General features: G+C 40.2%; 2 protein-coding genes across 2 annotated transcripts; one reads left to right on the forward strand and one right to left on the reverse strand.

Moving 5' to 3' along the window:
* The first annotated feature begins 488 nt into the window (after positions 1-488).
* On the forward strand, positions 489-19,460 carry zgc:85777 (uncharacterized protein LOC405871 homolog). Its single transcript, XM_041955155.1, is given in 10 exon segments — positions 489-504; positions 507-715; positions 6,786-6,906; positions 12,081-12,210; positions 13,352-13,458; positions 13,889-14,056; positions 14,318-14,491; positions 14,875-15,036; positions 16,926-17,076; positions 17,816-19,460. Coding segments are annotated over 10 exon segments (1,329 nt in total). The 3' UTR covers positions 17,907-19,460.
* Positions 18,275-20,467, reverse strand: bet1 (Bet1 golgi vesicular membrane trafficking protein). The gene is made up of 4 exons (XM_041955156.1): positions 20,311-20,467; positions 19,983-20,089; positions 19,678-19,734; positions 18,275-19,088 (listed from the first exon to the last, which is right to left on the reverse strand). The coding sequence occupies exons 1-4, from the start codon at positions 20,327-20,329 to the stop codon at positions 18,933-18,935; spliced, it is 339 nt and encodes a 112-aa protein (XP_041811090.1). The 5' UTR covers positions 20,330-20,467; the 3' UTR covers positions 18,275-18,932.
* Between the last annotated feature and the right edge of the window lie 1,125 nt (positions 20,468-21,592).

A 21,592-nucleotide genomic window follows, 5' to 3' on the forward strand; every position in this document is an offset into this window, starting at 1 on the left:
GAAAAAGTACATTACATTGTGTGTAAATGGGCTACATCATGTAAATGTACTGGTTCAATCCTTTATAACAGTTGGTTTCAGCCTTTTTTGACCCTTTAGAAGGAAGCCTGTCTATTTCGCCCCTCTGTCATTGCTTACATTGCATGTGTCAGGATTTCCACCAAAGAGTGATTTTCCTTTAACAATGACCCAGTCGATGATTTCATTTATCATTAGAGGTCTGACCAAGTAAAACTATCCAGTATGTCGCAAAAAATAGCAACCATTCGAAAAAAAGAAAATAAATATGGCGGTTTTGTGTAGAGGAAATACATCTTTGTCAAAAACTACAGTTTCTGTTTGTTTTATGGTGGTATTTCCCAAATGTCGGAGTCTGATTGGAAGTGAGACGTTATTAACATTTTAACCTTTTTCCAAGGTTAAAGTTTGATCCCGGGGGGAAATCCAACCTGGTCCCCTCAGTGGGTTACAGGTCGAGTCGCTTGCGCATGCGCACACAAGCACGTAAACAGAGATGGCGCTGCGCGAGGGAGCTTTACGTGCAAACCTGCTAGTCAACAGTCGTAATTTCTACAAATTCACCTCATTTGTCGGTGTCCGGTCCGTGTCTGAAAATGTGTCATCCAAACCCGTAACGTCCAGTGCGCCAGAGACCACGGGTGGCCATTTAATCTACACACAAGAGCACTTTGCATTAAAGGAGTCCCTCAGAAAGGTATGCAGGACTACTAGCATCCTCGCAAGTTTTGACGTTACCATGAAAACAAGGCTAGATTTTGCTTCGGTTAGCTGGTGACAGTTGGATATTTTAATGTTCGTGTGTGTTGCCAGAAAGCAGTAGCATTATGCTACTTAATGTAAGCGTAAGGAGCAGCGGTGGGGCAGTATAATGTAAGTGGGTGAGAGGTCACAATGCTAAGTTAGCTTGTTACATGTTAGTCCTCCGCAATTGAACTGTGTTGGTGTTGAACGGTGTGAACGGTGTGAACGGTGTTTTGACGTTGCTTCAGCTGTTGGAAATGTGTGTGAATGTATCCGTCTGTGTCCTCAAATGGCCGGATGAGCCTGTGTTTGCTCTCTGCTGCTCTAGGGTATAGGAATAAGGATACAAGGCAGGGAGCCAGGTACACTGAGGCTACACTGATTTACAACAGCAAACAGCCCCTGTATGGGGGGTTTTCACGACCCATCCTACACTCCCACATCACACTTGGTCCATGCCTGCCCTCCTTCGCCAACACGTACAGCATCTCTTTTCTCCGACTGGGATTATTGAAAGCTTTGGTCACGTTTGTCAGTTCAGATTCATAACATGTGGTGTTATATGCCAGGAGTCATTGTGTGACTGACAGATCTGGATACACTCAATATGTTATTGGACAGAGAGGTCCCCGGATATAAATATGAATTAGCACTGCAGCAAGAACACATTTAACAGGTATTTTTAGATCAGGTATGCTGTTATTATTAGAAGTGCATGCTTTGTTGCGAGCACAGGTTGGATGCATCCTAAAGACTGATGTTAGCTAAACAGCATTAGCTTGCTTTTGAGGATGGTGTTAAGTGTGTGATTGACTTGTCTGCACTCCTACAGCATTCTTACAGTCAGCCTCATATTAAAGACAGGTCAGTGTACATAATTCATGTGTGAAAAAGTTTGTGTTAACAGAGCCTTTGCTAATTGCTCGCTCTGTTTAATAGTAGTGAAACTAGATAAACATTGATGGTGGCTGGACAACTGAGGGGGCCATGGCATTCAGATGAGACTGCCTATGAAGCCAGTTGGGCGAACCAGTGTAGTGTAGCCAGAGCAGATAGTGTTTGTTTCGATCAAACAGATATTTGGCCCTGAATCATATGTTACATCTCCTTATCTAGATGCCAGAAATCTTTAGTTGCACTCTTGAGGACTGCTTTTCTTCCTCTGGCCATTTATTTTGGCAGATTCAAAAATGTGCATGAGGCGAACAGATTGTGGGGTTGTGCGAATAGTGGAAAGCGAGTCCCATTTTCTTTAACACATTACAGACTGTGATGATTTAAGGATGTCAGAAACTGCTCGATAAAACCCTAAAATATTCTGCTATTGAGATGATCAAAAATTGGAATGGTTGTTTAATTTGAGTGTGTTGTTATTGGTTTGCTAACTTGGTCTCAAAAGCCTTGAAGAGAAGACGATATGGACTTTTTGCTTGGAAGGACTGTTTTCTCTTAGCTTGAGCAATGGTAGATTGCACAGACATTTTAAATGTATTTTAGATGAGGACTTCAGCAAACATAAGATAACTTTAAAGCCCTTGGCCCTCATTCCAATGCATCATTCAACAATACACATTTGACTCCTCCTTCAGAAATATGTTTCTTATTCTCCCACTTAAACTCAGTCTGCCTCACTCTTTTCTTTTACAGTTAGTGATTTCTGACATGCAGAGCTTTTGTTTTTGAAAACCTAAATATCTGCAGCTGCACATTATGGCGGTTAAAAAAAAAATCAAAGCATTAGTAATCAGCCTGACTCATTTTGGATGTATATTACTAGACAGACATTGGAGACAGAGGCTGTAAAAATAACAGCAAGTGCCTAATTTAAGGCAGAGGGCAAATATGTTGCGGTGAATGGAAGGAAGCTTGTTGTGTGACTAAACCTTCAAAAGGATGCCAGGAGTTTGAAAATAAACTAGTACTGGGAATAATGGGAAGGATGAAAATGTGAAAAGGAACTGCAGAACAATATGCTGGCAGCGCAGGAAAGGGAACTTGAGGCAGCGTGGTTTATTATAAGAATTCGCTGTAGGATTGTGTGTGTTTATGGATGGTATACAAATGGGGTTATAGGAAATCCTTTAGTGACTGCTCAAGGTCAAAGATTGCTAAGTAGTGCTCATGTTTCCACTACAAATTTTCTGTTAGTGGGTGCGGAGGGCGTATACTGTTGTCAGTGTAGCTGTGTGTATTACATAGTGTGTGGTATTCATGTGCTCATTTGCAGATGACACAAACAGCTTCCCATGTGAAGAAATTAGTCAGACTTCCAGACACATGTACGAACCCCCAAACTGTCCAAGGCTGGTGTGTCAGCTGGAAGGCCATTAATGAGGACAAGAAGCCAAGAAGAGATTTCCTTAATTATTCTAGGAAGAGGTTTCTCATGTGCAGTCTCCCATGGTTTCAGACTGGGATTTCCCCCCACACTACAAAGCCACTGTTGGCAGATCCAGAAAGACACTGGCTGACACGGGCCAGTTATATGCTGCCAGTAACAAACTACCTTTTTATATTTCTGTCCTGCAAATCAGCCCAGTGTTTCAAATCAGCTAAGTAAAGTCCTTTTAATAAAACTCTTTGCCTTTTTTTCAGCAACAAATTACCGATGTATGATTAACATCAGCGTGGCCTTGTTTGGCATCTGTTGATTTTCAGAATTAGGTGGCTCCTGGTGTCGCCAGCTACTTAAGATACTGTTTTTATCACTCAATCTAAGTAGAGGTGATACAAACGGTCAATATCATAATATATCAGCGTTAAGCGATTCTGAGGCATGGCTGTTTACTTCTTACAGGTACTTCAACCTTTTGCAAGTTTATGGCTCGTTGAATGTTGCTGTGAGGGATTTAATGTATGACAAGTTTGAGTCCTGCTTTAAAATATGTGGGTGATCAGTATCTATAATCCTGTATCACAGTATATGTACTCTTCTATGATAATATTGATCTGTGTTGTGATATAGTCAATTTCCTGGTTTATATATAAAATAGCTGGATGGAAATCTCTGTTGTTAATGTATTTAATTAATTACTTATATCGCTAACATATGTAAGTGAATTTGAATAATATCATCAATATTAATATAATACAACCATAGATAACAATTAGATATATTAAAGAAATAGATAACTCTGTATAAATGGTGTCGCAAAATCTCTCATGGCTGACACAGTATGTTTTCATATTTCCTGACTGTAAGTAACAAAATGTCTTGATAATATCATATCTTGAATACCCTTGTGATTCCCAGTCCTAATGTATATTATATTGCAATATAAAAAAGTAAAGCCATGTTATTACAATCATTTGGGTTGGAGAGACAAGCCCAGACTTTTTGTAGTGTCCTGGGTGCCAGGGGAAAAGCAGTTGCTCCAGACTGGACATTTTGTCAATGTTCTTAACCCTTCTTACTACCTGACAGGTCAGTGATGTGAAATTGTTCTGGCATGCGATCCACGGTCCACAATAAACTTTCTGATGTAGGGTTACTCCCCAATGACCTTTCTGTTTCCCTTTCAGACAGCTAGTCGTCCCTCCCTTTCCCTCCTCAGGATTTGAACTGATTTGAACATGGATGAGTGTAATGCAGGTTAAAGGGGATCAGTACCTGCCTGTTTTACTCCCTGTTCTTGTGTTTGATGTGATATAAGTCAGCCTGATTTTCACAGATTCTGGTCCAGGCATGTGCTCCATTTATCTGTTGAAAGTAGGGTATTTTTTTCTGTTTTGAATGGTAAAAACATGATGTTCATGTTTTCTGTCTGCTTGTATTCAGATGTTTGTCCGGCAGTATGTTTTTCTTGGCAGGTTAAGTGCTATGCTGGTTTGGGTTTGTGTGTTTTGGAATGAGAAAATGAGTGTGCATCACTTTTTGCAACTCTGTAAAAAAAAAAACAACCCTGTGAATTCTTTTTTGGTACTTTTTAGTTTGAATGGTAAAACTGCCCTAGTCAATCTCATTGCTTTGCTGAAGTTACATGAAAGAATACTCAAATAGAGCTAATTTTCCACAATCCACATTATTTCATATGGCTCATTTAACGCCTTTCATTTGCTGAGGCTTGGCTTTGATGTTTCCTATTTCCAATAAATGCCTCTTTTGTTTTAATCATTACATTTCATTGGCTTCACTCAGAATTTAGAGCAGATTGTACTGAGCAGAGAATGGGTCTGTTCAAACCACGCCCATTAAAAATGTTTACGCATTAAATTCAATAACACCAGTGGCGAAGCACCCAAAGTTGCATAATATTTCAGGTGCCAAGTGAAATTCCATTTGTCGGACTTTTTAATTTGAAAAGCATTCAACAGGAAACAGACAGGGAAAATCACAGCGAGTAAATCTTTAGATATTTATTTGCTCATTGATTTTCTTTAAATGGCAGGAACAACACTTAATAACAACATTATTTTGCAGAAAATGTTGTTGATGTCCTGTGCACTGAAACTTCCTGTTGACAAAGCCTGCTGTGCGAGGTAGAACTGTTCAAAGAATTGGCAACAAAATACCACATGAACTGTAACCTACACTATAGATGTACAGCCTATTTTCTGCGAGGCCGCTTGAGTTCCCACAAAAATAGCACCGTATGAGCGTCTCAATAGATTGTTCATTTATAAGTGCTTCCCCAGCTGTGGAGCACTTCCAGGTGCTCAAAATGAGTCACGGCACCAAGGTTCTCTCATTCCAAGGTCTATTGCAAAGCCAGGTTGCAACCCCCTCTTCACTCCCCTGCGAACATTTTGGTCATGAGTCACAAAACCAGGCGCTAGTGATGTACACTGATAAAACACAATGCTGCTTGAGTTTAAATTTGAGAGACTAAACAAAAGCTGCTCTCACTGTTGAAGAATATTATGTAAAATTCAGTGAATTCAGTGACGAGAATCCATTTGTTCATCCCTTATGAATTTATTATTTTCATTTAGTTCTCATAGAAATCAACACAAAGAGGGTAGATGTATGATATAAGCCTGTTATTAAAATCAAATCTGTATCTGACAGTTAACGTCATACACCTCCTATATAGAGAGAGTTATTCCTTAACTACATTTTTTTTTTTTGTTCCACTCTTGAAACATATAATATAGTCATCCTTCATTTTGAGGCAGTTGTATATCCCGGGCTTTGTGGCTAAATAGTTGGATCTGCTGCTAGCCCAGAAGGAATGTCATACAATGGGTTTCAGCCCCGAGCTTTATTTTCACATGCTGTTCTAAATGTTACTTCAGAGGTTTTTCTGCCCTGCCAAGAACAGAATTGTGGAGGAAACACAGAGTCATTAAAATATTGGCATTCGAATGGCGGAATGCAAAGATGCCGAAAATCAGCACAATATTGGCTACGAACAGCTTCATAAAAGTATCAGTATCATCCCTCAAAAACCCCCAAACCCTCTGTGTAATTTGCGCTGTAAGTTGTATTGGACAGCCGTACCGCTTTGTGTTACCAGCATTGTCACTGAATTCGATTACGGTCTTGTTTTTAGCTCAGTTACTCTGCTGACACATATTGGGATTGAGCCCAAACCCCTGTCATTGTTTCATGAGCCTGCATCTTATTGTATGTCACGAGCCAAGTCTTGGTTATCAGTAGGGGACTGATAACATGTACGTACAGGAAATAGCATGCCATGCATATTGTCACCTTTTTTTACCGTGTGTTACCTTCCTGCCTGCTTTCTATTCATTGATATGTAATACCTTATCTCGCTGTCTGCAAAAGACAGATTACATAGACTTAAGTCCAGCTTTGCACCGTACAGCAGGAAACCTATGAATGTGTTACAATTATTGTATGTGTTTTTCGACTCATAATATGAGGTGGCAGGGCTGTCATTTGTTATTGCAATCATATTGAGGAACACTAAAAAAAAAAGACAATCTGTGCATGTTCACATGGAAATATGCCGACATACGCACAGTCATGCTTAAAATGTGCAAGAGAAAAAGATACAAATGATGAACCCTATTAGAAAGACACATAAACATATCTCTCCCCTGATGTTTTTGCGCTATAGATCATCGACCAGGATATCAACCCCCATGTGGATCAGTGGGAAGCAGAAGGGAAGTTTCCGGCCCATAAAGTCTTCAAGATCTTAGGAAGTGCCGGTTTCCTAGGAGTCAACAAACCAGTTGGTAAGATTGTTAGATTACTAACCTGTGAGAGATTAGCATTGGGAAACTAACAAGAGTACAACATTCATTTTCATAAACACACTGTTGCAGTAGCTTGGCATCTCACAGCATCTCCAAGATCGAGTTCCCCGGCCCTGTTGTTGTGGAGTTTGTGGAGTATGAAATTGCCCCGTAGGTATAAAAGTTGGCATTTGTTTTCCACCTGTATCTTTGTTAGATCTGACTTTGTTAGATGATTGACTAGCAGTGCATGCTGGGATAGGTTCGAGCCCCTGTGACCCTGAAAATGAATTCTAATTTTAAATCAGAGACAACTCCTGAAAAATGATGAACATTTAATTAGTCTAGTAGGTTTTTGGAGCAGAGCAATAGGAAAAAGATCTGTTTGATTTAAAGACCCAGAAGCCTTTTTGTTATGGAGGAGGCTTGTTTTCTGTGAAAGAATCTAAGAAGATAATTAGCCTGCAAGGAGATGACGATAACCATAACATCAAGGTGCCAAACTCACTGCGCCTTCCTCGCTGTTGGAAACCATCTTAATCCATTTTTATCGGGCAAAATCCATTTTGCTCGATTGTGTCTCACTGACAATAGTAATTTCAACAAGGGAATGCAGTAAAATTTGAGAAAGTCAATGTAACAACTTTATTTAGACATGCCTGTAAACAAACTACTAAAAACCTACCCACATTAACCTGGATGCCTTACAGTAAATGGACATTCACATTAGCATAAAAACAGTTAAATATGGAAAGCTCTCTTGTTTGTGTTTGCATAATATGTATCATTACTTAACAGAGGCTCTGGAAGTGTTTTGAGGCCAAGTTCTGGCACAGGCTTTTGTCCATCTATATTCTTGGTCATTTTAGCTGGTAATCCATACAAACATGACGGCCGATTAATCACCTGTGCCTCAGTCTACATGATACATGTTTTTGGGACGTGCTGTTTCTGTTGCCATTGCAAAAACTCCCATAATAAATCTTTAAAGTATCTGTGAATTGATTAGGCCTTGACACAACATAAATACTGCTTTTAAGGGTGCTTTTTTTAAATTAAGAATACACATGAGTAATAGTCACTCGCTCTCATAATTTAAGGAGTGGTGAGAATCTGCCTGAGCAGACCAGAAACTGAGGAATTCACTTTCCATTCATTTTCTTTCTGTTTGACAGCCATACATTATAGTTGGTCTGGTTTAGAAATGTTCCCACTGTGATGATGGGTGCTGGTGTCACAGCAACATCCCACAACAGCTGTCTGCTACAGTATAACCCATTTCCAGATGTGTACCCAGCTGTGTCACTGCCGGTGTGGATGAGGCAGCAGGATCAGTTCTGTCCAGTCCAGAACCACGAAATAGTTGTGGTTGTGATCTGTAATCGTCCTGAATATTTGAAGAGATTTGTGGGAAGTGTTTGACAATCAGGCAGCAGCGATTGAAAGTTCCACACTTTCTGTATATGTTATTCCCACACTAATAGATTCATTTCTCTTTATTAAGTTGCAGCTTCTCATCTTCAGCTCTATAACATCGCTGTTGGAATGAACAGCTGGAGTCACTGTTCTGACACTTGATGCCGGAAAGAGCAAATCTGTGAACAGTCATTTTGGACATTGAGCGCTGTGTAGACGATTTCACCACAGGTCTGTAGGTCAAAGAAGGAGGAGGGCGAGGGAATTAAAATGTGCTGAGTAGACAAGCCTTAAGCATTAGTTGACAAGATTAGAGAGGAGGAGCGGCAGAGACATGCTGTGTTACTATGTGGTAGATTACCTGCTATTATGTAGAATGTAAGAAACAAAGGTAATAAGTGTAAAACAATTCTGAATAAAACAGAGGCTTAATTAAACCGTGTAGTTCAGAAATGGCTGTCAGGGTTTTGATTTGACATGTTTCAGTATGCAGTTTAAATTGACCTATGTACCTGCTGCACAGTCACTAATTCTAGTCTTTAAACTTCATGTATAAAAGCCTCTACAAAAAAAAGGTTTTGACGTTTTAGAAAAGAGACTTACTGAGGGATTCTTGCTGACTTTGACTTGATATGTGCTATAATATTAAGAACAATGGTTGCCATGAATGCCATGGTTTTATTTGTCTTCAGGAAAGTGTGCATCTGGAGTCACAACTGTACAGCCCAACAAGTCCTTTTGCTGCAGTGCTGACTAATGAAGCCGACTATGAAAGAATTCTGCACTGGGTTAATTGATTTAGAGGCTCAGATTACAGGAATGGGAATGGGGATTTAGGAGCCTGTTCAGGTGGAATGAGAGAGGTGGTTGACCTTCATCAGGTGAGCACTCACCATCCACCTCATTATGTGTTGTTTAAAATTACAGACACTCAGTTCTGGAAAAGACTGGAAGGGCTGCATGGAGAACAAGTGAAATTATTTTACCTTATAGATAGACTAGGGACAAAATTATGAAATTAATAGTTTTATGGAAAGTAACTCTAAAATACTCAATATAAGACTAAATGATTTGTTATGTTTTGTTTTGTATTCTCAGTAAACGTTTAACAGTGTTGTACAAGTCCCCCGTCTAGTGGTTTAGGGGTTAAGATGCTGACCCAGAACTGAAGCATTTCTGGTTCCAATCTGGACCTGCTGCATGTCATTCTTCCTCATTTTCATCTGTCTAACATCGCTATCTGGTAAAGACATAAAAAACATGCCCCCAAAAATAAAATTAAAAAAGAATAAATAAGTAGAAGAAATCTGGGAGTTAACCCAACCTGTGACCTTCTTCATTCCTGTTTCTTGGCATTTAATGACTTAGTGCTCCTCCGTGGGCACTGATGACTTAAAATCCGGGAAAACAGAGAACTAGGCGTGGACTTAATAAATTTATTCCAGGGTTTGAACCTTAAATGGCTGTACGTGCGGAACTGGCAACAAACTTAATGATCGTGTTGACATCTTTTGGTGCCATACAGCATGTCCCTTTATTTAATGCACTGACAAGAACACTCAACACTTATTTTCCACTCTTTCGCAGTGTGCATGGAAAGGCATTATTACCTTTCAAAACATGTGAACAGGAAGTTTTCTCAAGGCAGCCACGTTCAGGGACAGGGATGACCCTTGGCTCCCTGCCTGTTTTCCTCTGCTCTGAGAGAGAGAGGTATCTGCACTTCATGCCACGGCAATGGCCTCTTGTCTCCTGCCTGGCAGATAGAACCTGGCACAGTCTTCTCTTTAAAACCGAATAATTTTTATACTAATGTTTATATGGAAAACCTCTTGGAGACGATCGTGTGTTCAGGCCATTTCCTTTCACACAATTTCTACTTTAGTAATACTATGATAAATGCATTACAGCGGGGTTGAATAATAGTGCAGTCACACCTTTTTGTAGTCACAGAATTGTCATGATCTGAGCTTACGACAGCGGTCTTTTCCATGTTGTCATGGTTTTATCATCGTGTCAGTCATGTTGCGGTGCACATTCAATACAGAAAGAGAAATGAAAACCGAACAGAAGAGAAAACTCTGTGACTCTCCGGCATTGTCAGTGAGTCTGCTTGGACCATACTTTTAAATTCTCTCAATCTTAATCCTTCATAATGTTTTTCATATGGAGCTCCACCCGATGAGAGCCTACACTGGGGAACATCTGGTGTTCAGAAGAAACATATGTGCATAGGATTGACATTTGTGACAGATTTTTTTTTCTTCTTCTGCTTGCTTGTTCAACCAGACAGCCTGCTGTTTTGCTGAAAGTCGGATAAACCTTGTCGCTTCCCTTCATCCACATTATCCACTGCAGGGTTTCCAGCGCTCAGACTTATCGCTGCACAGCTGCACCTGTTTCCTCTTATTTTTGGCTCCCCTACTCCCTTGTTTGCTTGTCCCACCATATCTCCCTCTTTTCTCTGTCCCCATTTATTTGCTGTCTTCCTTTTATTCCCTGTCTCCCTGACAGTCTGCCAGACAGAGCTTTCCATTATTCGATAACTAGTGTGACAGGTGATATTAAACCACTTTGCCAGTGTTGCAGGCCCCCATGTGATAAATTCGCTGATGATTATTCAATGTCAGTCACTGCGAGTATCCATCATCCTGTGGCTGGCATACTGTATTTAGTCATGGGAAAACTGTGCACAGGACATTTCACAAATGCTCAGTCATGTTACTTTTGGCTGACTGGACATTATCGTCAAGAGATTTGTCCTGAATTAACTTTTGTCAGGTTACATTTGCCAGACAAGCATGAGATAATGATGGACACATTTCTGTACTGCAGAAAGACCTTCATTTTTGTATATTTTTTGTACATATTGTTTCATTTTAATATTCTCATTTTGAAACGATCTGGATGTGTGTATGTTTACCACAAACGACTGGAGAAATCTAGTATAAAAGCGAGAACATTAGCTAGCTAATTCTGTGGGTAGCAGACAGAAAATTGGCCTTTAGCATTAAGTATATTAGTATAAAAACCTGGCCATTCATTCACAATAAATGCTGCAACTGATGATGAAAGGCAAAAGAAAGGAAAGGTAAAGAGAGCACTTTTTATGAGGAGAACTGACAGAAAGTGGTGTTTTAAACATGGTAATGCACTGTTCAACTCCATTAAGGACCTAAGGTCTCTGTAAATGCCACTATTGCCAGAATGGAGGGAATAGACATCCATTTTTGTCTTTTTCAGTAAATGGGTTGTGTAAGAGATTAAAATCAAGTTTGATATACTAAGCAGAACAGATGAGGTGTCACTTGGATGGTAGTGACCCTCATCTGCAGCATGCTGCTGATCTCCCAGCAGTGCTTTTTACACGTAATTACAGATAGACCAATTAATGATGACATCCTGTAATTAATTTGAGTGCATGCTCCGGTGCCAACAGATTAGCTCAGAATAAGGTGCGTACAGTGTGTGCAGAAACATTCTAGGTAGGGATTTTATTACAGCAATAACAGGAAAGATGGAAAGGAGGCAGGCAAGGTGGATGCAAGGATAGTTTAAGGTGACCAATGTAGTGATGGTGTATATTTATCTAAAGTGACATTGGACAGCCATTCTTTCTTCTCAGCTCAACAGAGAAAAGATCTAGATCAATTACCAAATGTGCATAAAGAGGGAAAAAAATCTATCCACAAGAATCCGCCCAATGCTCAGTGAAATGTCAGCAGTAGTAAAAAGAGTGTGTGTTTTGTCCCATGCAGAGTATGGAGGCTTGGGTCTTGACTTCAGCTACAACATAGCCGTGTCAGAGGAGCTGGGACACATCCGCTGTGGAGGCATCCCCATGGCCATCGGTGTACAGACTGACATGGCTACTCCTGCACTGGCCAGGTACAATCCCACAGGCTTAATGGTTCACGATGGAGCATGAGTGATGAAGCAGTTTGATTCATTTGCTGACATTTGTCTAAGGCGAAAGAAGTTTAGATTTACATATCCCCCTAATCCAGCGTTTTCACTATTCTCTTAATGTCAATGCCCAGCAGTTCGGGTTGTCTTTTTGTAAATGTACATTTTGCCTGTGGCACAAATCTCCCTCCACTGCTGCCTTTTCTTATCAGGACAACAGTTAGTCAATGACTCAGGCAACAATGTCTGCTTCGGGTTTGTCCCTTTTTACACCAACACTAGAGCCACTTATGTCAGAGCTGGAGGACATTTTCAAACATTCGTCCCACAGGGAAGCGTTTCACTTTGAGGTGATAAAACAACTGTTGCCCTGTTTCACCTGCAGATAATTACACTGTGTTTGATGTATGAAAACCACGTCCAAACTATGGAAGAATTTCTGACATTTTCTTCATTCTTCATTTGGTCCAGCTCTGCAGTGATGTCTGTCTCCTTTTTCGCTCCATCTTCTTTTAGCGTGTGTTTAGTTTAGTGTATTATCACTAAACCTGCGCTGGTTAACAGGTCGTGAGTTGCACCGATTGTACTGAATGTGATGCAGTGCAATCCGTTTAGCCTGCTGTACATCCCTTTATCAAAGGTACACTCCCTAGAGGGTATGTTTATTAATATAGGGTGTTTGGTAATTGTCTGTCTCACCCACGTAGGGCCTTGGCTTGTTGTGTGATATCCTCCTGCTATGAAACAGCTGCTGGTGACACATGACAGAATTCAGTGAAGTAGACAGTTGGAGTCTCAGGAGCTTAATTAGGGGATCTACACTAGCCTGCAATGAGTTCTAAGTACTAAGAGAGCAGCAAAAAAGGGGGGGATACCAGGAGCTTCAGGGTAAGACTCCCTCCTCTGGAACTCTAAGTGCCTCAAACATGGCAGTGTTGTTTTAAAGCACGCAAACTACTGCTCTGTCTTGCCACAGCTGGACTGTACAGTTCAACATTTTCACACAACTTTTAGACATAGAAAGCATTTGAGGTGTCTGCGTTTACTGGAAATCAATGAGGGATGCTTTTGGATTTCCTTATGTGTTTTCAATTTCTTTGTGTGTGTGTGTGTGTGTCTGTAGGTTTGGTTCAGCTGAGGTAAAGAAGGAGTTCCTTCTTCCCTCCATCTTGGGGGACAAAGTGGCCTGTCTTGGAGTTAGTGAAGTTGGAGCCGGCTCTGACGTCTCAAGTAAGTCTCTCCATCATCCTAAGGTCATTCGTTTTCATATAATTTCCTTTTCAGCCCCTGAAGGGCCTTTTGAATTCACGATTGCTGCAAAAATGATCGAGGAGCCAGAAATACAGCAGTTTTACAATCGATTTGGCTGATATTCACTCAGGAGAGAAGGGTGGCATGCTGAATGCAACACATTGTATATGGGCGGAAGTTCACTTTCACCCCTTTTCTTGCCCTCTTTCCGTCTGGATTAGTATGTATTACGTTTGACATCTAGAATAATAAACCAGCATCAGACTAAAGTCTTTTGATTTGAGGGACAAAATTGTATTTCTTTGATTATTCATGCATTGACACGTTTCATTTAACCTTCTGTCCTTACCCTCATCTTCACTATTTTCCCTCTCCATCCATTTGCACGCTCCACCACACGTCGATTCAGGCATCAAGACCAAGGCAGTGAGGAAAGGGGATGAATATGTGATCAACGGAGGAAAGATGTGGACCACCAACGGTACCCAGGCTGACTGGATGTGCCTCCTCGCCAACACCAGCGACGGGCCCCCGCACAGGAACAAATCTCTCATCTGTTTGCCCATGAACCTGCCAGGTAGGAGCCAGTTAGCTGTTTAGCATTATTTTCCTGTAAAAGCAGAGGGCAAAAACCATTTAAGATGAAAGTTAAACATTTTAATGAACATTCATCATCTGGGCTTCATGTGTATCTAGAAACAGTCGTCTAACTTGGCTGAACCCTAAACACCCTTTCTATAGAATTTCTGCATCTGTTTTATCAGTAGGGCGTGTTGTTATTCGTGTGGCTTTGCCAGATGCATGATGAGTTTTTTTTTCCCTGTCCTTCCCGCTGCAGGAGTACACATCGCTCGCAAGATCGATAAACTCGGCATGTTTTCATCAGACACAGCTGAGGTGTTCTTCGATGACGTTCGCGTGCCCTGCAAGAACGTCATCGGCCAGGAAGGCATGGGCTTCACATATCAGATGCTTCAGTTCCAAGAAGAGAGGCTCTGGGCAGTGGCCAATGGTGAGTGGGCCTTTCATACAGTTCTCCTGCAGATCTCATTGTAAGTTGTAGTTTCCAGAAACTAGGGAGTTCAGGTCACAAAGTTCAAGTTATTAATCTTCTATAAAGTTGTTGTGTGCTTTTTATTTTGAGTAACGAGCATGAGTCAATATTATCTTTGGTAGAACTTGTGAGAAACTATTTGGGAGACGTGAAACTGCTCATGCTTATACTGAAACTGACGCTGATGCGTTTGTCTGGCCTGGTAAAATTTTAGCCAACATATCAGAGGCATGATTGCTGCTATTAAAGAAAAAGAAAAGACGACGGCTTGTATAATCCCAACCAGAAAACAGCAGTAGCAGTGAGGTGACATCTCTATCTCTCTGCCCGATCACCCCCAGTGTTGACCATGATGGACACCGTTATTCAGGAAACCATCCAGTACACGAGGCAGAGGAAGATCTTCAAGCAGCCCGTCCTCCACCACCAGTCGGTTCACTTCAGGCTGGCTGAGCTGCAGACAGAAGTCGAGCTGCTCCGCTCCCTCCTCCACAGTGCTACAGGTGGGGTCGCTATAGTCAGTCCTAACAGAAATTAAAGATCGATGGTAGCTTGGTGGTGTTGGCTGCATCTGAATGACCCTCTTAGTGCTCCCATGTGTGTCTGTATAAATGGCATATGTTCTCTAGATTAAGCTTCCTTTTCTTCATAAGATGTGGTAGATAAGGGTGGTTCATCTCCAGATAGTACATATACAAAACACGTTAAAAACCCAGGTCTGGATTGGAGGCATACTTGCTTGGATTTATATGTGCAGTATTTTAGGAAAATCGCACCAAAACGTGCAGCTGTCCTCACACTTAAAACCGTAGATAACACTGAAGCCCTAGTAAGGCCACAGTTGACTCAGCCATGCAAGAATGATTTGAATTCCAAACAAGCCTTGAGTGGAAAATTTGACCATGTGTAATGCAGATTGGTTGGAAAGACAAAGAGGGAATACAACAGGCTGGAGAGTAAAGTACAAACCTGATTCCAAAAAGAGTTGGGATGCTGTGAAACAGAAATAAAACAGAATGTGATCATCTTTCTAATCCTTTTTCATATATACTCAATCGAATACAGTACAAAGGCATTATATTTAATGTTTGACCTCATCAACTTCATTGATTTTTATAAATATCTTCGTATTCTGAATTTGATGCAGCAATACATTTCAGACAAGTTGGGACAGGAGCAACAAAAGACTGGGAAAGTTGTTGAACGCTCCAAAAACACCTGTTTCGAACATTCCGCAGGTAAACAGGTTGATTGGTAACAGGTGATAGTATCATGATTGGGTATGAAAGGAGCATCCTGGAAAGGCTCAGTCGTTCACAAGCGAGGATGGAGCGAGGTTCAACACTTTGTGAACACGTGATTGTATGAAGGATGTTACTGCATGGGCTCAGGTTGTCAGTAAACATGGTTTGTTTGCAAATGATTGCATTCTGTTTAGATTTATATTTTACACAGCGTCCCAACTTTTTTGGAATCAGGCTTGGAGCAGCACATTATTAAATAGTCATAAGTTAACAGTGAACAAAAATGCGGTTGACTGATTATAGACAGAACAGAGATTGTTAGCTTTAGCATCAAAACTGCTTGGTACTAGATTGCCAAAGCAACACAAGGAGGAATTAAATGGATGAGTTGCCTGTCTTGATTTTCATTCCATGTTTAGGCTGGAATTAAATAAAACCCCAATAAATCTTACTAATAGGGTTTTTAATTTTTAAGATATATTTCCCAAACATCAGGATAGAGACAAACTTTAAAAACACATTTTTGTTCTAAAATAAAGCGATAAGTGATGCTGGGGTTGCGTATGTTGCTGAGGGACAGTTTATGTAGAGAGGAACAGGGGGTTTAATGGTCAGCCTGTTCTACCAGGATGAAGACTGGCATGACTTCAAAACCCACAGGCTTGGCCAACTAAAAAAGTGGCTCATACCCAGCTCTCCCAAAATCCAAGTGCTTTACACCACAGTGTTTATGATATGAATATGTGGGTGCATCTGTCAGGCGGGTGTCCAAGGTCTTGTGAATGGCCGTTGTGTTCATAAGCACTCCAGGGGCTAGCAGCTTTGAAATAATTCATCAACCTGGTAACAGTTCAAGTCTAATTTGCTTGTCCAGGAATAGATGAAAGCTTTTTCATCTGTTTAGCGCAGGCAGATGCACACACACACAAAAACACATACTGAAACAGGAAGAGTCATGGCATTGATCAGCTGCACTGCTGGGAAAAGGTCTGAATGGGAATGAATCAGAGCCAGCCACAGGTGACTCTGAAACTGAACACGAGTTTATTGTTTTAGTCTTCCTCTCTACATCCTTAATTACTTTTTATCCACCAGGACATTTTTCACGCTTCTATGTCACTATGTCTGTCCTTGCCTTTTCCCTGCAGCATTGTACATTAAAGGCAATGATGTCACCAAGCTGGCCTCCATGGCCAAATTGAAGGGGGGCCGTCTGGCCAGGGAAGTGAGCGACAGCTGTCTTCAGTATTGGGGAGGAATGGGCTTCACCAGTGACGTGCTGGTCAGCAGATTTTATAGGTGAGACTGGTCATTGAAATGGCAACATAACTTAAGATAAGGTATTTTGTTTGATTTGGTTTTTAACTACTTTTCCTGTTTCCCTCCATCATTGTGTGAACCATAAAATAATGATTTATAGCATTTAGTCAAACAAATCTCAGTGATTTCCACCCATGTGCATTTGTTCATCTCATCCAAATAAAACTAATAATATCTGACTGCAAAACCGTGACATGGCAGCACCAGACACTAACACAGGTTGCCAGCCAACTATTGTTATGTTTGGCTGCCAAGTGTGTGCACCTTTGTGAGGGTGTAACTTATTATACTTATACTTGTTTCTTTGGTAACAGCATCCCCACCAGTTGGCAGGAGCGTGATAAAACTCGTGGTTATGGTGTATTTTAAAAGGATGTAAAATGTGATTCATTAATTTTAAAGTTAGTCAGTTTGATCAATGACTTCTAGAGAAACACTACATGTGATCAAGTAATATTCTTTCTTGATGACATGCAATTAGGCTCAGCCTCCTGTTGTGCAGTGTTGGGCTTGGAGTCTCCTTGTTTGTTAATTCAGTGTTTAATCAGGTTCCACTGTGTTTGATTCAGATTGTCTAAGCTCTTATTTTACACTGTGCTGACATCTACTGTCAGGGTAAATAACGCAGCTGAATGAGGCGTTCACTGTCTTTCAACGAGAGAGAAAAAATAAACATTGCCGATTATTTAAATGAATGTCATCTTTGTCCTTTCTACAGGGATTCCAGGTTAATTTCAATTGGTGGAGGTGCTGATGAGGTCATGCTGGGAATCATCTCCAAGTACATGGACACACTACCCAAGAACTGATGTTATTAACATCTGACCCCGGGACTGGGTCACTGTTGATGTGCTAATTACAATGCATTGATAAACACAGATCACCGAAGTGCAGTTCTGATACAGTATGTTTAAACTCATACAAACTATACAAGGAAGTTGGATGTTTTTTTTGTGTGTGTGTAGTTAGTCCTACCAGCTCAGACACAGAATGAAGCTCCTCTTTTGTTTCTCTATAAATGTGAATTTGATCATGTAATTTGATTAAAACATTGATATCTTTGAAATTAAACCTTTTTTTAGAAGAATAAGCTAAAGTCATAGACTTTATGTCTCATTGACATTCTTAAAAACAGTTTTCAGCACATGTAAACAACACACACACCTATCCTGATCAATGAAGAGCATAAAATTTGTTTATTTACATTAAGAAACATTTTTTACAACAAAGTTAAAACAATAAATGATAAACACGACTGTTCATTTAATGTGGATGCCAAATGCTCTAGTATATGCTTTCATTCTTTAAAGCAAATATGCTTGATTATTTGTTGCAGGTATCATTCTATAACTTAATCACTTATAACACTTTAAACTTTGGCTGCATCTACAGACTTGCCATTTCATCACTGTTCTATCATACAATGTGACCACTACTGCATTAAGGTTTTATGACACAGTATTATCTTGTACATTGTTTCGTATTTAATATTCTGTCTCATCTTCTCAATCGGCCTGATATCAAGTACATACAATATAGTGGCAGTGTCTACTTCAGATTTACATACTTCCTACTTCACACTGACATTAATCATCTCAGACCCCTTTTTACTTTTTGGGCCTCCATCAATCAGCTTCGGTAAGAGACCTTTCACGACTCAAATCTGGGGTCATTCTATGAAATACAGACACATGGGCATCTGTAAAAGTGAGAATCCCTGTCTTTCCTCATCATCACTATGTTGGTCTAGTTTTGAGTTGCATCGGTGTGGCACAGATGAGGAAGAGGAGAGGAAGATGTGGAGTTTAAGGATCAAGTGTGGCAAGGTCCTTCTATCACCTCAGCTTGATGAACCAGTACAGGACAAAGAAAACAAAAAGGCAAAAGAGCAGCATGTAGCACAACAGTTTGGTCTGGCTGCCTCTGGACAACTGCTTAACTCTGCCGATGGTGGCACCAAGCAGTCCGCCTGTTGAGTCAAAGTCTGTGTCCTAGTGTGGGATAGAGGGATAAAAAGTCTAAAGTCCAGGAAGGCCAGCAAACAAACATACTGTAGCACTCAGATGTTACTATATTTGACAGTGGTAGATGTGACCCAATATGTTTACTCAAATGCTGTACTTAAGTGCAGTTGTGAGACGCTTATATTTAGTACTTCTAGTCCACTACCTTTCAGGAGGAAATACTATGCTTTTACTCCACTGCCCGTTTTCATTATTTTAACAGTCATTGCAACAGATAATAACAATTGTGAAATGCTATGTACTGCGAAACCGTGACATATTCTGAGATGCTGATGGTCCTGAATCGTTGCAACCCTACTTGCATGTTAATGAATCAATGATCAAAAATAAAAAAACACTCATAATAAGTGCTTTCAGTTTGTTTCTTTAACTACATTTTGCTGATAATACTTTCAGAAGACTTTAAATGCAGGAGCTTAACTGCGAAATCGCAGTAGTTCTTACACTTAAGATTAACATTAAGGCATGTCTTCAGTGAAAGAAACTGAATTCCTTAAACAGGACTCATGTTTTGTTACAGTGTTCAATCAGTGGAAAAAAAGAAAGTAAAACTCACCATTTCATCCAGCATTTTATTCTGGTATTTCACCTCCGTTCCAATATCGATAGACAGCTGTCAATATACAACGGCAGCATTTAAGTATCTACAGTTAAGCTGAACACAATAAAATGTGAGTTTAGACCGACAGTCCATATGAGAAAAATGTAATAGATTGTCAGTCAGCTATGTACTCCTATACACCTATTTACAATGGGAAGAGACGACACAGACGTAGGCTAAACTCGGATGTGCAGCTTTTTCTAAAACATTCAGCAATAATAAAAACATTTAACTGGTACATGTCATTCATGGTGACTTACACTTTTCAAAGCGCTGACTTTAGCTCGCAGTCCCTCCTGTAGGTGTTCGTTTTCCTCTTCATACACACTGTATCCACTTGCTACATAGTTCCCAGAGCCTCCTTCACCTTCATGACAGGCCAACGACATATTAACACACCCTTAGTCAGATACCTTTATCCTGTAACATGACGTTAAAACCTGCAGTTGTTCAAACGTGAGCCTTGTCGTAGCTACACAATAGCAAACATTCATTCATTTTTGGCAACAACATTAGCTAACGTTAGCTTGCTAACTAGCAAGCAAGCTAGGTACGATCTTAAAATCAAGATGCTCCTTTGTCTCTTACCCAAACCGGAACGCCTCATCTTGACCCGCTGAAGGTAACACTGTACGGTGGTGTATGTAATCTGTAAGAAAACAAATTCAGACCAAATAAAATAGAAACTAGTATCGATTATGTTATGACTGTGGGAAGTTTGGGTACGCCAGCAAACGCCACGACATCATACGGTGGCCGACGAGGACAATCCTTCCCTAACGTGACCTGATGCAAAAAAAAAACAACCGCTGACGATAACGCTGTGTGTTAATCCACAATTAATTATAACAAATATTCATTGTAGGAGAAAAAACGAATTTAAAAGTGATTTTTGTGTGAATGAGTGCATGTGTATGTGTGGAGTTGAACGGGAAGTGTGTGTATGTCCATGGGGAAATCTATTTTAAAAGCGTGTGAGGCGACAAAGCCACAAAAATAAAAAATAAAATAAATATTCAATGGCTTCTTCATATTGAGGAGAGAATATCTAAATTCAAATCTGAGTCATCTAATTCTGTTTTTGTGTCACTCTTTTAATTAGTTGCTCCCTGTAACAAAACTCATGTCAAATAATTTCAGACTTTCTTTGGTTAAATGCATAACTTCCATTTAAAAGGAACATCATTATCGAGACAATGCACTATAATTAAGAAGGAAAGCACAAATTTTCCTCTGAATTCTTAAAGTGATCTTTGAAACACAGCAAGTCCCACAGTGACAAACATCAATGGGTTAATTTCTTTGTGCTGGGAGAAACATTTTATTATAAGGAGAAAATTGCTGTGATGTTCTTTTAAGACACAGACAGATTGTTCCCTTTGAACATTTTGAAATGTGACCACCATGAAATGGAGACAAATATCCTTTGTGGATTTAATAACGGGGCTTGCTGACACATCCATCTGTGCTGTATGGGATAGAGAAGAGTTTCTCAATATTTACAAAATCCTAGAGGTGGTGTTTAGCAGTGATTAGCTTTCCTTATCCCTTCATACATCATCCCTCACCCAGCCTTGTGCCAATATCGTAGGAGACAGCTGATATGATAGAAGAGATTAAAATGGCTTTTATGATGTTAATTTATTCCAATCCAATACCTTATAAATAAATACAATTCAAGATCCTATCTACCATAAGAGATTTCAATGCCCCAACACTCATCTTTTTATATATCACCCAAAGGCTTTGAAGTATGCATGACCTTGACATGAAAGTCAAAGAAACAGAGGATATTGATTGAATTGTATGCACATCTCAGGCTTTTTGGATCTGAGAGGATTGGGCTTATCAGATGGGTCTTTAGAGAGGA

This window comes from Chelmon rostratus, chromosome 16, assembly GCF_017976325.1.
Source record: "Chelmon rostratus isolate fCheRos1 chromosome 16, fCheRos1.pri, whole genome shotgun sequence".
Classification (NCBI taxonomy): Eukaryota; Metazoa; Chordata; class Actinopteri; order Chaetodontiformes; family Chaetodontidae; genus Chelmon; species Chelmon rostratus.